The 16,773-nt window shown below is 45.2% G+C and overlaps 1 protein-coding gene across 1 annotated transcript; it reads left to right on the forward strand.

Moving 5' to 3' along the window:
* Positions 1–936: 936 nt before the first annotated feature.
* Positions 937–16,061, forward strand: LOC134019169 (cryptochrome-1-like). Its single transcript, XM_062459777.1, has 15 exons — positions 937–1,058; positions 2,704–2,868; positions 7,641–7,749; positions 8,069–8,211; positions 8,471–8,655; positions 9,156–9,244; positions 9,401–9,541; positions 9,687–9,998; positions 10,169–10,320; positions 12,971–13,173; positions 13,498–13,593; positions 13,677–13,793; positions 13,884–13,964; positions 14,088–14,212; positions 14,391–16,061. The coding sequence occupies exons 1-15, from the start codon at positions 1,036–1,038 to the stop codon at positions 14,397–14,399; spliced, it is 1,950 nt and encodes a 649-aa protein (XP_062315761.1). The 5' UTR covers positions 937–1,035; the 3' UTR covers positions 14,400–16,061.
* The last annotated feature ends 712 nt before the right edge of the window (positions 16,062–16,773 follow it).

Consider the following 16,773-nt stretch of genomic DNA (forward strand, 5'->3'; position numbering starts at 1 on the left):
TCTCTCTGTTCCTCCCACACACCTCTATAGTCCCATCTGTTGCTGTACAGTCCACTGACACACAAGAAGAGAAGGGGGAAGGGGTGTAGTGATGAAGCTAAATTGAGAGCATGGAATGGGTGAACGAGTGGGTGACAGAGTTGGTGGATTGGATAAAGAAAGAAGGTGGGTGAGAGAGAGAGAATAACCCTTCACTTCCTCTGACGGTCTATTAATCATCTCTATTTCGTCACACAGAATAATGTATCAGTAGGATATCAAAATACTGATCATTTAAATATGTTCAAATGTCCTTGTCTGTAATTGCCTACCACATCCTACATAAATCAGGTGGCCTTTTGCACAGGAAAGAATACAGTTGGCTATTCCCTTGAGTATGAGTGTGGTTGGCATATTGGAAGCACTCTTGGCCAACAGTACAGTTTACTTCGGGATATGTCACTTACCTTTGTATATAAGTTACTTGTGATAAACTATGCAGGTTGGGTTGTCTCGCACACTGAATAAACAATACCATTGTACAAGGCAATTAGCTACTAGGTCTATGTGTCCGAATGCTGAAGTAAGCTGGAATGGACAACATCTGCAGCCAAAATTAAGTTTGCCATCACAGACATCATGACAATTAAGAACCGTTAACGGCTGGTAAATTGGAACTAATGTGGAATTTGGTTAAACATAGCGCTTCCGTTGAAAACATCACCCTTCCTGCATCCTGTTCAAATCCAGTCCAAGGAGTAGGAGTGTGAACTGTGAAGTGAAAACAAATTAAACATCCATGCTCTCTCAACGTGAGTCGGGAATTTACACGTGATTCTGTCCAGCCAATTGTTGAGCCCGTCGCAGGCACAACGCTTCTCATGCTTGGGCACCGCAAGTGGGATAAAGAGTCCCGAGCATGCGCAGTGGAGACTACTCTTAGCCGGGGGTAGACTGCTGAGCCGGGGATCTGTGAAAACGGCGTTGCTCAAGATCCACAAGGCGAAACCAGGGAAAGAAATGATTTTTTCTTTGAGGTTGACATAGAAATCACATATGGGGACCACTTCAACTGTAAGGTAATATGCGTTGTATTCACATATAGCTAATTTGGGGGAAAAGAGAAGAGCCATTGAGTTGACTGAGGTTGCATAACCAATGATCCAGTGATCCCATTTCAGTCTTCAGAATTCTCATTCTTCACTAACTTCTCAAGTCTCATTGAGATGAAAAAAAAATGTGACTACTGTATTTGTATACCCTATCAATTGTTTTCTACGTAACTTGTCCTTAACAGTCATAAAATTGTAATTTCTACCATAGCTTATTGACCTGATTTCTTTCAATACACTAAAGTCTACGTGTTTACGTGTAGCCTAGCCCAGACAGTTGGCAACCTCAACAGTAGGCTATGGTTTTTAGACAAGGTGAGAAGAACTCGTCGTACAATTCTACGTAGAATTGGTTTTTGGAAAGAGTATTCTCCGACACTTGTAGCTAAATCATTTGTGAATCACATTTGTAGTGCAATATAGCCTGGTTGTATAGTCTTTTAAGTATGTACGTTGTCTTTTAAAGCCTCTACTGTACTGAATGCGTGACACTAACTCACTGTAGGTGGATAATTTTAATGAAGTAGCTTACTTTCTGGTCAGGTAAGGTTATTGGTAAATGGTAAATGGACTGCATTTATATAGCGCTTTTCTACCTTAGCGGCACTCAAAGCGCTTTACAATGTTTGCCTCTCATTCACCCATTCATACTCACACTCACACATACTGACGTTATTGTGTCATAAAGCCTAGACAAATCCATGATGTTGACTTTAGGATATTTTCTTTGAGTCTACTTACACATACACAGTAGATTCGTTGAGGTTTTGGGGTTTTAAGAGATCATATGATTCCCTAAACGTGTAAAATACTTAACTTCTCATAGGCTAAATCACACTTACAAATCAGGATTAAATCACACTTATTAAACAGAATTACTCAGCAAGATGGACGTTTTCTCTGCACCATATTCTCCCAATGAAACGGCACTATGTTATGTCAATACCTCGCAGTTTAATGTATTGGCTAATTACACAGTGCTATTACATTTAAACAACATTACCCCTGTGAGTTTTATGTTTACATAGCATCCCTCTTTCCTCGTCATTCATTGTTAACCTATCGCATTCCCTCTGGTGGTTGTAGTAGACTTCACTTGTCAGTATTGCTTCCTCACTTGCCTCCTGCGTTCAGTGGGTCGCCAGGGGGACTTAGCCACCCGCACCACCAAAAAGCTACCATTCAGTCACCCAGATGACTACTATAGACCAGGAAGCCATGTAGTCATGCTGTTGGCCTGCAGTCTGTGTAGAGGAGGATGCCCAGTGGGCTGAAAGGGGTCTGGAGCCTTGTTGTTGTGAAAGGGTAGCCCTGGTCCATTCTTGTAAGCAAGATCTACATCATACACAAATATAATTGCTTTAGACCTACACTAAAATGATCAAATGTACTTGAGCCATTTTTTCATTTGATAGATTTATACCAAGGTGTGTGTCCAGTCAGCAAAAACATGTTATAAAAACTGGTTCTCTGTCATTAAACATTGAAATATAATCCATTAAAACAAAAAAACTTCAGTTACAAATACTGGAAGAATTTATGATTACTGGGATTCATTATTTTCTCTCTGTTTCTGTCTCCAAACCAATTGCCTCTGCCCCCTCATCATCAGCCATTTGATGGCCCCTAATTCCATCCACTGGTTCCGGAAGGGCCTCCGTCTGCATGACAACCCTGCGCTGCAGGAGGCCATCCGGGGAGCCGGCACGGTGCGCTGTGTTTACTTCCTGGATCCTTGGTTCGCCGGCTCCTCCAACTTGGGGGTCAACCGCTGGAGGTGAGTGAAGCGGCGGTTGTCTTTCGTTATATAGTTCAGTTGTGATTTGGAGTTGTGCTGTGCAGAACACGTGGGGTCCGATTCAAGTTAAAGCCCTTATCTATATCCATCCTCTCGAGGTGTAGTGTAGTCAAGGAGGTCCTCATTTGGCTCAAGCTATTACCTGTGCAACAGATTAGTGTCTATTTTAGGGACATGTGTACATGGTCAACCCAATTGTACCGAGGACTAAATACATAGGAGTGGCCGCAAGGTGTTCGGTCTTATCGCTGGCATAAATGCAGCCTCAAGCATCTTCAGTCGCAGAGGGAGATGTGTGCAGAGAGTTCAGGGCACATCGTTTAAATCAATCTGCCAGCACACATTGGAAGCGAAAGGGATCTCTCTTCTCCACTGATTCTTCAGACAAACATGTTTTCCAAGAGGCATTGCTGCAAACTAGGTTGTTATTGATTGGTTATAGACTGAGCTGTGTGACAAAGAAGAGGCGGTCACTACCGCTCCTGTTGTTATTAACCCTTCCCCAGCCCGGGTTACACATTTCTCCTGTTCCTTTAACACCTGTCTGACTTACTCCTTAAATAGCCAAACATGACATTTGTCAGCTGGTGGGACACCTGGGCCTGCTGACTAATCCTTGGGTAGAGATCTTGTTGAATGAACATCAGCTTAGTGTTAAGATGGCCAGCATCCTGGAGCTAGGCTGGAACCTCTGATGGCTGTCAGGTGTACCCAGAGTTCAATTGCCAAACTTCCTAAACACTGATTTTGTAACCAGAAAATTAGTTGAGGTTAATTTCCAGTTTGAAATAGTCATTGGTGACTTTCAATGCAATTCTGTGGTTATGTTTAGGCATAGCCTATGCCTTATATATGACCTATATAAAACCATATGACATATGTTACATATGTTAGTGAGAATGAAAATCTAAAGGCACTGCTCTTTTTTATTGGAAGGACATGAAACTCTCTAGTTCTGGAGGGCCAAGTGAGCTAGTTAGTAGTTGGCTTCTCTGCTGCGATACAAAGATGAAACAGTGAGCATTTCTAGTTGCTCCTTTCTTTACCTGCTTCTTGAAACCTTCCTGTCCTATCTGAGCAACCGATGATCTGGAGGAACCTAGGATCTTCTCTTTAGGTTTACTTTTGAAAAAGGGGTCTGTTTCCTTTGTCATTGCTACATGGAAAGAATTTAGGTTAGTATGCTGGCATATGCCATTTGAGTCATTGGTTGTCATGGTGATGACCTAGTTTTGTTTATGCTGCTCATGCAGCTTGTCCTACTCTGACTGACATGTAGAACCAGGAAGTTGGGTGAAATTTGTCAGGGGCATTAAGGAGATTTTCTATGACTTGCTATGTTTTTTTGCAGAGTTTTTTTAATTTAGAGAAACACTTCTGTCTGGACCAGAATATGAGGAAGTGGATGTTATTTTTCTGGCTGTTGTCTGTAGATGTAGGGCTTCTTTTTATATGATTGTCGTGTTGTTTAGAGCAGGGTTGTGTGATGAAGCGCCTGCTCCAGTCTGCTCCCAGTCCAGAGGGGAGCTGCATGCCCTAACTGGGTTAGCTGAGGGAGCAGGAATGAGGTTACTGGGCTAATTTGGACCGCTCCACACAGCGTTAGCGCCTGCGCTCTGAGAACTAGGCCATACTGCTTATATAAAGGCTGACGTATAATCAAGCAGCAGGCCGCAGTACACAGGAAACACCATGGGGGGTCTTTTTTCCCACAACAACACAGTCACACATACACTGACTCACGTGTTAGCACACGCGCACACAGCGTCATTCAGGCACACACACACAGACCAAAAAATGTACATAGTCTACTTTCTTCACTTTGTCTCACAAATTAACACAAACTCTCACACTGTATGTCACGAGACTCTCACAGACACCCACCCAGAGTAGCACACCAGCAATGCAACTTTTTTGGGGCAACTGAACAATGAAAATATGGAAAAAATCTGTAATTGGGTGTGCTTTGCCTTCGGCAAGGGCACAACCTTTGTTCTCTCACATATATATTATTATTTTTATTATTCTTTTTGCCCCCCTAAAACTCAGTCAATATTTGGCCTACATAGACAACCTAGGTGTCAAAAGTTTCGTCTTGGTAGCGATTGAGTTGCTTCTATTGGGATTTACGTTCCGTTGCATGGTTTAAGTGGAAATTAAGTTTTTGTGGCGAAAAGTGAAGCTAACGGTGGCTAACTTGCTAGCCACAGTCAATGACGCTACTTACGTCACTAACGTCACGAAAACTCGCGTGACTACCTCTAGCAGAACATTAGTTTAGCAGCTCGTTAACTTCTGGGAGATAGCTAAGCTAACTGCTTTACTGCAAGGGAGCTGCAGAAATGCCACAAGCAAAGAGGCCAGGGTGATAACTATTTACAAATTTTACTTTGTGATATGACACACAATTGTGACGTGTAATGTACAATATAAGCTGATTTTATTAAGGAAGTACATCTACTTTCGGAAACAGTAGTCTACTATTTCACTGAAGTATTAGCATCATGACATTAGCCTCTGTTGCCCGGGCAACACATACTACAGTGGTCTATGATGCATCTGTTTTCAATCGTTAAAATAAACATTCCTCACAAATACATTTTCGTTGTAGGATTTATTATGACATTACATTACAAGTAAACGATTTGTGGGTGAAATTACCATTACCTGTGGTTTCAAACCAGTGTTGCTCACTGAAACGCTGTAGCCTACGCGAGACACTACAAAAACATTACACAGCTGAAGGAAGTCAAACGGCGACAGAACATGTTCGGCACTCCCCTTACTTAAATCAAAAATCTATCTAACTACTAACCTGAACTTCATTGCCACAGCCTAAACGTTGTCAATCTGTTCATGAAAATAATTAATTTCAGCCTAAACCGTACAACGGAACGTTAAATCCAATTCAACCAACCCAATCGCTACCAAGACGAACACAGCAGTAGGGGAAATAAGACATCTATTTCATTCTACACTTCACTCGTATTTTCAGTTGTAAATGAGCAGCAAAAAAAAATGCTTTTAAATCTATGTAATCTTTATAAATAATAAGTATGCATTTTTATATAAAATATACAGAAATATCAGTTGTAAAAATGTCATTCAAAAACGGACCCCTGTGCAACCGACGCAAGCAAGCACACCCTACAATTTCCCCAGAAATTGTACCCTCTCTAGTTCTAAATCAAGTTCAAATGTTAAACGTTTTTTTTTACAATGTGAGCATGAGACAGTGTTACAGATAAGCGTTACACAGAATCTGCTATCCACATGTGCTTGTGTGGTTTGGCAAATCTGTGAATGTGTTGACTAACCAGAGATTTGGAGCAGTGGCAACTTGACTGTCGCTTTGGTCTGGGCTTTGGTGTTTGGGGACAGGCAGACAGACAGGCAGACAGACAGGCAGACAGGCAGGCAGACAGGCAGGCATACTAAACCAGAGCACCCATCCCTCCTTCCCCTGACCTTAGCTGATGAAAGTTTCCAGTTGCTAGGCTCAAACTGCAACCCAGGAAGACATTTGGAAGTTGATTGAATGAAATTCCTTTTGTTGTCGGAAGTTACCATTTGACCAGGAAATACAAAGATTTATCACCCCATAGATTGAGAGGAAAATGATTTTTATGGCAGAGAGTCTGTAGTGCGTCATAGCTACTGCGGTGCCCCAGCCAGTCAAGAGAGACTTGAAAAATAGAACAGTGTTTCATGAGAACCCATTGATGACTGTGAAGTGTGAAATGTTCCCTCCATAGCAAAAGAAAACAACAACGCTCATTCAATCAGAGGTCAAGGATGGTTCAGGTTATCTTACATTTATCTCCAAGGGAGGGTAAAAATTTGAACAAGAAAAAGGAAGGTCTCTGTGAATGATAACTGGTGACAACCTGCTACAGTAGCACAACATGACCTTCGTGGTTGTAGCCTTGCTGGACCGTCTTCCTAACTCTACAGTCCTCCAGGGCTCTGGTGTACATGCAGGACGGATTCCATGTGTATTGGTGAGGTGAGGTGGTTGGAAGTAAAGACTAATGGAACTGTGCGTCAGACTTGACCTTTCAGATCGGCGAATACTGATTAACAGAACCCTTGACTGTGGCCAACCCACAGACTCATGGCCTCATTACCATTAAGTGGAACTCGGAGTTATGAATAATTAAAAAGGTCGTTCACAGCCTACATACATATGTTTTCAGGTTGAAGGACATGCTTTCATTCGTGTAGGCCTACTCAACCATACCAGAGTGTATTGTCCCAGAGCCTTGTGGGTCAATGGTAGAACAGGGACCTGATGTGGAGATGTATGGTATTGCAGTTACGTTGTTGGTACTGATCACTTGATGAAATAAGAGGAGGCTATAATGTCATTAAATGACTTGCTGAACAAAAAGTCTACACTACACTACTCCCAAACACATTGAGCCTTATTAATTGTGGTGACATTTAGAATGAAATGTACGACAGTGTTTAAAATGTTAACGAAAGAGGCTGGATCTTAAGATATAACTACTGTAAAGGATAATAGGCAGACACCATTGAACAGCAGAAAGCTAAGAGTGTGTCATTATACTGTATACCTTGGTTTGACTCTGACTCAGGGACTGTCCCTCATCTGACTCTCTCTGCCTCTGTCCATCCTTGCTGATCACCTCCGGTCTGAATGACTTACTGACTCTCCACTAACAACCTGTCTGTCTTTCACCGGTTTGCTATCCGTCTGTTTGACTGTATCTTCCTCTCAATCCTCTCAGGTTCCTGCTGCAGTGCTTGGAGGATCTGGATGCCAGCCTGAGGAAACTTGACTCCCGCCTCTTCGTCATCCGAGGCCAGCCTGCCAATGTGTTTCCTCGCCTCTTCAAGGTGACAAGACAAGAACAGTGGGGAACACCTGCTGTACATCATATTAGAACCAATCTCTCTCTTCCATAGAGCAGGGATGTTCAATCCTGGTCCCCGGGTCAACTCTCCTGTATGTGTAAGCTTGACAAAGACCATTCATTTGAATCAAGTGTGCTGGAACAGAGAAACATCTCAAACATACAGGACAGTGAACCCTGAGGACCAGGATTGAACACCCCTGCCATAGAGCATAATTGTCTTTTATCATCAATGAGTGTCCTTTTTCCAAATGGTTACTCTAAAGTCGGACTCCCAACATCCTCTCCCACTTCCTCTCCAGGAGTGGAAGATCTCACGGCTGACGTTTGAGTACGACTCGGAGCCCTTTGGGAAGGAGCGGGATGCTGCCATCAAGAAGCTGGCCAAGGAGGCTGGGGTGGAGGTCATCGTCAAGACCTCTCACACCCTCTACGATCTGGACAAGTAGGTCAAACCCTCTACACACACCTCACGTTCCTCTCACTCTTCTACCTCAACGTCTTCACGCCTTTTTAATACACGTTATGCCTTTTAGCACTACAGATTCTTACACCTGTCTATCTCTCCTGCCCCCCTCCACCTGCTCCCCTCCACCTGCTCCCCTCCACCTGCTCCCCTCCACCTGCTCCCCTCCACCTGCTCCCCTCCACCTGCTCCCCTCCACCTGCTCCCCTCCACCTGCTCCCCTCCACCTGCTCCCCAGGGTGATCGATCTGAATGGTGGCCAGCCCCCTCTGACCTACAAGCGTTTCCAGACTCTGGTCAGCCGGCTGGACCCCCCTGAGATGCCGGTGGACACCATCTCCAGCAGCCTGATGGGGCGCTGCATCACGCCTGTGTCTGACGACCATGGGGACAAGTACGGGGTTCCTTCCCTGGAGGAACTAGGTGGGTCTGGTCAAAGATTAACCTCGTCAACACACCAGTCTGTCTGGTTAAATAGTTACCTAGCCAGCCAGAGCACCAGGCAGGCAGAAAGGCTGGTGGAACTGGGCTTTGGCTCTGGTCAAACAGTCAAGTAAAAATGTCAACCAGACAGCTATTTGTCTAGGAGCTGGTGGTGGTTGAGAACAGTTCAGCCCTGTATAACCCTCTTAGCTAGACACCTGGAGGTTCATTCACAGAGCACACTGACAGCAGGTCCAGTCATGGTTCAGCTGGAGCCAAAGATCAGGCTATTTCTGTCTGCTGAAGTCTGGAGACCTGGGCATAGTCATGGCTGACCCCAGATCAGTACAGTACCTGGCACACAAACTGATAAGAGTGACAGACGCAGAGAAGCTCACACGGAGACACTCGGATTCTTATAGAACATCTAAATGAGAAACTGTAAAGGGATTATCTTAGTTGAACATGGATGTGGCATTAAGATGAACTGTCCTCCCCAGGCTTTGATACTGAAGGCTTGCCTACAGCCGTGTGGCCGGGAGGTGAGACAGAGGCTCTGACCAGAATAGAGCGCCACCTAGAGAGAAAGGTGAGAACTGTCCCTGAGACACGAGAATCAACATGAAGGGAAATGCATATACTACTCACTCTCTCTCAACCAGTGGGACCAGGGTTCGTTGACATTTCTGTCTAAGCCCTATTCTCCCACCGGGTCTCCCCCTGACTCCCCCCTCTCTCCCCCTAGGCGTGGGTGGCCAACTTTGAGCGCCCCAGGATGAATGCCAACTCCCTGCTGGCCAGCCCCACAGGCCTCAGCCCCTACCTGCGCTTTGGCTGCCTCTCCTGTCGACTCTTCTACTTCAAACTCACCGACCTCTATCGCAAGGTCAGAACTCCGACCTCAGGCCATGGACCTAAGTTCATTTTTCCTACACGAATGGGAAATTGCATTTCAACTGTAACAGAAGGAGTCTAGTTGGTTCCGTCAGAGACCTGTAACGTGCTAGTGTGCTTTGCTGATACCCCCCCAGGTGAAGAAGAACAGTTCCCCGCCCCTCTCCCTGTACGGCCAGCTGCTATGGCGGGAGTTCTTCTACACGACCGCCACCAACAACCCCCGCTTCGACAAGATGGAGGGCAATCCCATTTGTGTCCGCATCCCCTGGGAGCGCAACCCCGAGGCTCTGGCCAAGTGGGCGGAGGCCAAGACGGGCTTCCCCTGGATCGACGCCATCATGACCCAGCTGAGGCAGGAGGGCTGGATCCACCACCTGGCCCGGCACGCCGTGGCCTGCTTCCTGACCCGCGGAGACCTGTGGATCAGCTGGGAGGAGGGCATGAAGGTACAGGAGAGAGAGAGAGAGGAGTGGAGAGGAGTGTATTGGAAAGGCAAGCGGGGGGTTTGGAGTGTGAAAGGTGCTAGAGGGTCACCAAAGATGGGAGCTGGTGCAGTCCTCTACGGTAGCGTCCTGTTGGGCGGCTGACCATGGAGCTGTCCTGTCTGACTCTGCAGGTGTTTGAGGAGCTGCTCCTGGATGCAGACTGGAGCGTGAACGCTGGCAGCTGGATGTGGCTCTCCTGCAGCTCCTTCTTCCAGCAGTTCTTCCACTGCTACTGCCCTGTGGGCTTCGGCCGGCGCACAGACCCCAACGGAGACTTCATCAGGTGGGTCCATGTCCTGGCAGGCCTGAGTTGGTCCCCCTCCACATCGCTGTCTAACTATGGAGAAGAGAGCTGATGCTCCCTCCAGGCCCAGCACAGGGAGGGCATGTCGGCCAGATGACATTGTCACTGTAGGATACTTTGACTGAGAGGATGAAGAGGTCTCCCAGTATACTGTATAGTAATGTACATGAGACCTCATAAAACCATGACATCAATTCATAAATGGAATTAGATGGCTAGCAGTCACAGAAGAGCCACTGTAAGAGGGGTGTGACTGGCAGGTGGGTTTTTGAGAACAGAGTATCTAGACTGGGGAAGGTGGGGGGGGGTCATGGTTAGGGACACCTTCTCACCCTCTGGATGGGAGTCCTCCTACCTCTGGGTAAGTGCTGCTTCAGTCCATCAGTGTCTGTCTTCCTCTCTCACACTCTCTCTCTCTTTTCAGTCGGATGTACTGAAAGGGTGAAGGCACACTTCTCCGCTGTGTGTGTGTGTTTTTATCTGTGTACTTCTGTCTGACCATTCTAGTGAATGTGTGTACTTTCTAGTTTGACACCGAGCTCACTCTCTCTCTCTCTCTCTCTCTCTCTCTCTCTCTCTCTCTCTCTCTCTCTCTCTCTCTCTCTCTCTCGTGTAGAAATATTGCGCCTTCTGACACTTTTTTGTTTTCAAGACAGCTTTGTTTTTGTCCTGTCCCTATTTTATCTGTATGTTTGCCGTTCATTGGGATTGGGTGAAAAGTTCAGCCGTCCCTCTCCCCTTTGTATATTGTAGTTGTCTGCTTTTAAGACGAAAGCCATTCTCAGCCAAGGCACTTGGAAGCCTGTTAACTGTGAAACCAGTTTGGAAAACCTTCTGTGAGGAGACTGGTCCCCGATGTTCCTGGTGGAAGGGCTGTGGTCCCCATGTGGGCAACTCGGGGCCCACCAGGCAGACAGACCAGAGGGCTGTGCTGAACACTGCAGTTAGCAAGTTTCTCTGCCTTGGCTTGGGATCACTGTCGTCTCAAAAGCGAGCGATGGCAGTCGGAGGGGCAGGGAGGGGACCTGAACCTCTTACTCATCCCAAAGTGTTGCTTTGGTCTGACCAGGGGCCAGGAGGGAGGGAGGGAGGGGCGTGGGAGGAAGGGAGGGGCGTGGGAGGAAGGGAGGGAGGGTCACTGGTAGGTTCACTGCCTCTGATTTTCTAACGCGTTTATAGTAGGAATCTCCCTAGCGCCGGGGCTCAGGCAGGATGCCTCGGGGCGTCCGTCTGTCATGTGGTCTCTGGGCTGTTCCATCCACTCCCCCTGCTCTGCTGAGGCCTGGCGAGCCCTGGTAAGGTCCGACCGAGTAGGTAGGTGGCCTCTCCTTGTACAACAAGCACCAAGGAAACCCCTCCAACCAGCAGTCCTCCAGGGGTCCTGCACCCCTCAGACATCAAACTCCATAGAGCCCTTTGTCTACTTCCACAGCTGCTCTCTGAGTGTTCTGGAGAGTTCTTAGGTTTCACAGGCCTATATTTTTCCTACGTTGGTCTAGTGTCTTTTAAGTGCCTACAAAGGTGTACATGGTGTTCATTGGTCTACTTATGGTGTTCATTGGTCTACTTACGGTGTTCGTAGGTCTACTTATGGTGTTCGTAGGTCTACTTAAGGTGTTCATTGGTCTACTTAAGGTGTTCATTGGTCTACTTATGGTGTTCATTGGTCTACTTATGGTGTTCATTGGTCTACTTATGGTGTTCATTGGTCTACTTATGGTGTTCATAGGTCTACATAAGGTGTTCATAGGTCTACTTATGTCAGTGGTCTTCATAGGTCGTGTTAATGGCTCTGCTTATGGGTTCCGTGCTTGTTGATAGGGCTACAGAGGTTTACTTACTTCAGGATGAGATACTTTATTTTAGGTGTCAGTTGAATGGGCATACTGTAGTATACAGATGGTAGTTCATTTTGTGGTACTGTTCTGTAACTAGTATGTATTAGATGTTTCAAATGTGCATGTGTAGAAGCTGTAAGATAGCAGTGCCATTGGATTACTTAGCAATTGCCTGTTTCATTCCTAGTTGTAGTTTAATTTTAGTAAAACTAAATCTAGTTACCTGTACTTATTAACTGATATCATATTTGCTTTTGTGGCTAGAACACGTTTACTGTGTTGTCAGCTGTAACACTTATCATGCATCTCTTACATGTTCCTCCTAGGAACATATCGTTTCTAGTATTAAGCAGAATAAAACAGTTAGGAGAATGTAAAATGTTAGCACAGTGGGTGCAAATATGCATTTTAATGTTATAAAATAGAGCCTTATCCAGCCTTTTGTAACCTTGTACCAGCAGCATGTACCTGGTGTGTGAATGACTGTTCTCCTTCCTCCAGGGCTGCTTTCCATTCTAGAAAGTTCTACTTTCTTATGCTCCCTATTTCATGCCCCCACATAGATCTTGTATAGACGTTTAGGTGGATCTGACATGGGATTCATATGGATCTATATCCCCGCACATACACAAACATCTTAGATATTTGAAGAGGATTAAGCAAGGACACACAAAATAAAAATAAATAACTTCACAAAATTGTCCCAAAGCCACTCCCATGCACTACCACAGAGTCTGGAACCTTCTGCATACTAATGAAAGAACTCTGCCGTTTTAATCTCTCCCTTCCAGACGCTACCTCCCCGTCCTCCAAGGGTTCCCTGCCAAGTACATCTACGACCCCTGGAACGCTCCAGAATCCGTGCAGACGGCTGCCAAGTGCATTATCGGTGTGGATTACCCCAAACCCATGGTCAACCATGCAGAGGCCAGCCGCCTCAACATCGAGAGGATGAAGCAGATCTACCAGCAGCTGTCACGCTACCGGGGACTAAGTACGAGCTAGTTAACATGGTAGAGGACTGGTTACGGATAGTTACAAGACTAGGTATGGGCTAGTTAACATGTGCTGGGAGTAGAAAGGCCTACTTCAGATGGTCCTGTACAAAGTAAGTTATGAAACTGATAAGAATGAATCAAAATGACTTTATAGGGACTATAGAAAATATAATTTTATATAAGGGCTGGTTAAGGACTAGTTAAGTTACTTAAAATACTGTGTTAGGACTAGTTTACAGGACTGGTACATGTTATGGGTTAACAGGGATTGGAATGGATTATATGATGTTCCTGACAGCAACCTCTCTCCTGCACGTCAGGCCTGCTGGCATCTGTGCCCTCCAACGGAAACGGCCACGGAGGCATGATGGCCTACTCTCCTGGAGAACAGCCGTCTGCTTCCAACACGCCACACGGTGAGTTAGCCACAACCTACCGCCCTAACCTGGGTCAAACACACAGGTTCATGTGATCTAAAGGTGCCGTGTTCTCTCTCCAGTGCCCCTTGTGTCCGGGAGCTCAGTTGTCACCGGTAATGGCAGCGGGAGCACCCTGCTAAACTTTCCCAGCGAGGACCAGCCGGGGCCACGAGGCGTTCAGCAGCAGCAGCAGCATGGTAGGTCATGAACTGTGACTGTCTCAGCTCAGGAATCTGTACTTTCATGTTGTTCAGCTGGTGATAACCTGAAATTGACTTTGTCTCCAGGTTACCAGTCAGTGCCCGAGCCTAGCTTGGCTGTGCCCAGCAGCACACTCTACCACGAGTTTGCTATGCCTCAACACCCAGGTAGCTGAGACATGCCCACGCACACACACCCTCACACAAACACACTTATCATCTCAGCCTAGACCCTCTGAACCATGGATGTTCTAACGTGTGTGTGTGTGTGTGTGTGCTGTCGGTCTTCAGGGCGCCTGCTGCACACGGGAGGCAGCGTTACAGGAAAGCGGGGACGCGAGTCGCTGCGTGACTCACTCAGGGAGGAGGACAATGACTCCTGCTCTCTCCTCAAGATCCAACGACAGAGCACAGAGGTCAGTCTGGGGTCGAGGGTCAAGCGTACTCACATATCATATAAAGGCCACAACATGTATTGATATGACCTCTTTATGACATTGTGACTTTTGACAGTGTTATGATGACTGGTCCTGTTTGCCAGCAGGGCCGTTATGATTCTCTCTCTCTTTTCTCTCTCTCTCCATTTTTATCCAGAAGACCTAGTGAAGTTGGAGACCACCCAGGATATCTTGATTGAGTCTACACTGTACTGACTCGACGGAAGGCCTACATTATCAGGGGACAGAAGATGCTGGGTTTTCCTCACCCACACAGAGTTCAAAACAATATTGCCTCAAAATCCATCAAAAATGTGATTTTTTTTTTTTTTTTTGGATTGCCGGGAATCAGAGGTGAAATGAATCTAGTTGGAGAACTTTGAAGAGATGTAGAGGTAGTTAACAGTTCCACATCAGCAGGCCTGCCTGTCCTCAGAGGGACCTCTGTCCTCAGAGGGACCTCTGTCCTCAGAGGGGGACCTCTGTCCTCAGAGGGACCTCTGTCCTCAGAGGGACCTCTAGGTCTAATACTGTTTCTACCACAGCCAGGCAGGATGTTTAGGATGAAGCACATCTTGAGGTAACAACCACCAGCAAGGTGACACCTTAAAACCTGTGCCAGCATTATTAGACAGGGCAAAAATGTGTTCGGCTTCTGCTAAATAACCAAATGGAACAGATAAGAAGGTGTATTATAACTTCAATGGGGCAGGGGTCACACATTACCAGCACATTTTACATATTGACTTATCATAGTTGAAATATTTGGATTGAAAGTATTATTTCAAATAATTTGATCTGTGCCAGTTGAACAAGATTGTGACGTATATTCACTCAAACATTACACATTTTGTACTAGCATGGTAGCTGATCACTGTACATCGGAATACAAATTTGTAAAAAAAAAAAAAAAAATGAAATCACTTCTCACTATAGTATACTATCAGCACATGGTGTTAGTTTCCCTATGCTTAACTGTGAAGCCATCTACGGTATGCTTAAAGTTATACTACTTTGTGATTGGCCCCTAGCAACTGTGAGTGGAAGGTAGTTTTTATTCACTGGTTCTGAATATTACAGCCTGTAGCATCCCATAATATCATTCAACTCCAAATTGACTAATTGAGTAACAACTACAGGTTGAGAAATCCAACCAAGGATGTTTTATAGGTAGAAGAGATACAGGTACAACAGATTGTTGATTGGAATACACACTTGTGTATAGAACCACACAGTTTATACATACTGTATATTTTTTATATTGTGCGAGTGTTGTGGTGATGTGTAAAATTGACTCGATATAAGAAGTACATCATATAAACAATTTTTTGTATCAGAATAGGACAACAGTTTTCCTTGGGATTGCCTGTCTCTCTGTACTATAAATACTGCACCATACTAACATGGCTAGGGAAGGCAGCTACATAAGATCAGGTGCTCAACGTCTGTGTTACAGTGTGTATGCAGGTGTTTGGATAAGTTAATCAGTAGCATTATGGATGATATGAGTCTTGTTCTGGCATTACATGTCAGTTAGTGGCATAACGGCAACTAACCAGCGTTGTAGAGACACTCCATCACTAGGGGGCAGTCACAACCACGGCTTCTGTTTTCAGCCAGACTTCACCTCTGCATTCCTATGGGGATTTCATTTTTATTTATTTTTTGTGGTGAGTATGAAGGAAAATGACTGGAATTGTGGACTTGATACGTTTGGTCTCAACCAAAAAGAAGCTTGCAGAAAGGACCCTTGGCAGTTTTATTTGAGGGTTTTCTCAACCCCATAATCTGACAGTACAGGGTAGGACCATGTCTGTCACACTTGTAACATTTTTTTTTTTCTAAGATTTCTTATAAAAAACAAAAATCTCAAAACAGGATGGAAGTACAGTCAAACCTTAAGGCAAGATGCCATCAATGTGTGACCCAACATTCCTTCTTGTGTATGTAAAGGTAGGAAGTAGACTCAGTTGTTTGGAGTTGATCCTTTACCCATAAAATATCAGAGGGTGCCAGGAAAGGTGTGGTGATGCTCTTAGCTCTCTCTCTTGTCAGTGGACAAATGTGTGGTACTGCTAGTGACCATGGGCTAGGAAAACTAGGGGGGGGGAGAACTGAGGTCATTATGAAAACATTTTTTTGTGTTTTGGTGGTGTGATTTTGTTGGTTACAATGAAAAGTACATCTTTTTTCATGTGAAAAGCTGAAGGTCTTTCTTTGTCCTATGTTCTTTGTTTTATGTAAAATGAACATGAAGCAGGACATTTTGTGGTCATTCTGTGAAAAGTGTTATTGTGTGTAATCAGCCTTGACAGTAAAATAAAATGGGTTTTAACAACTTTTTATTTTAACTTTTTTGTGGTTTGTTTTCATCTGTTGAAATAGAAAATATGGAGGGATTGTGGAGACAAGGCACATCCCGATCAATGAAATGAAGGGGGCAAACCCACAAGCAGCTTCAGACTGAGACATGCAAGAGTACTAGTTATTTGAAAATAACATGAACATTAAATTGGTAAAGTAAATCAAAGCTTAATGAG

This window comes from Osmerus eperlanus, chromosome 4 (assembly GCF_963692335.1).
Source record: "Osmerus eperlanus chromosome 4, fOsmEpe2.1, whole genome shotgun sequence".
In the NCBI taxonomy this organism is placed as follows: Eukaryota; Metazoa; Chordata; class Actinopteri; order Osmeriformes; family Osmeridae; genus Osmerus; species Osmerus eperlanus.

What these genes read in the sequence shown, in the direction of transcription:
- LOC134019169 (XM_062459777.1), top strand. Translation starts at nt 1,036, where the DNA reads ATGGGGACCACTTCAACTGTAAG. An exon ending in ACCCTCTACGATCTGGACAA is followed by an intron (nt 8,212 to 8,470) that starts GTAGGTCAAACC and finishes CCTGCTCCCCAG; the next exon opens with GGTGATCGATCTGAATGGTG. An exon ending in TGCTATGCCTCAACACCCAG is followed by an intron (nt 13,965 to 14,087) that starts GTAGCTGAGACA and finishes GTCGGTCTTCAG; the next exon opens with GGCGCCTGCTGCACACGGGA.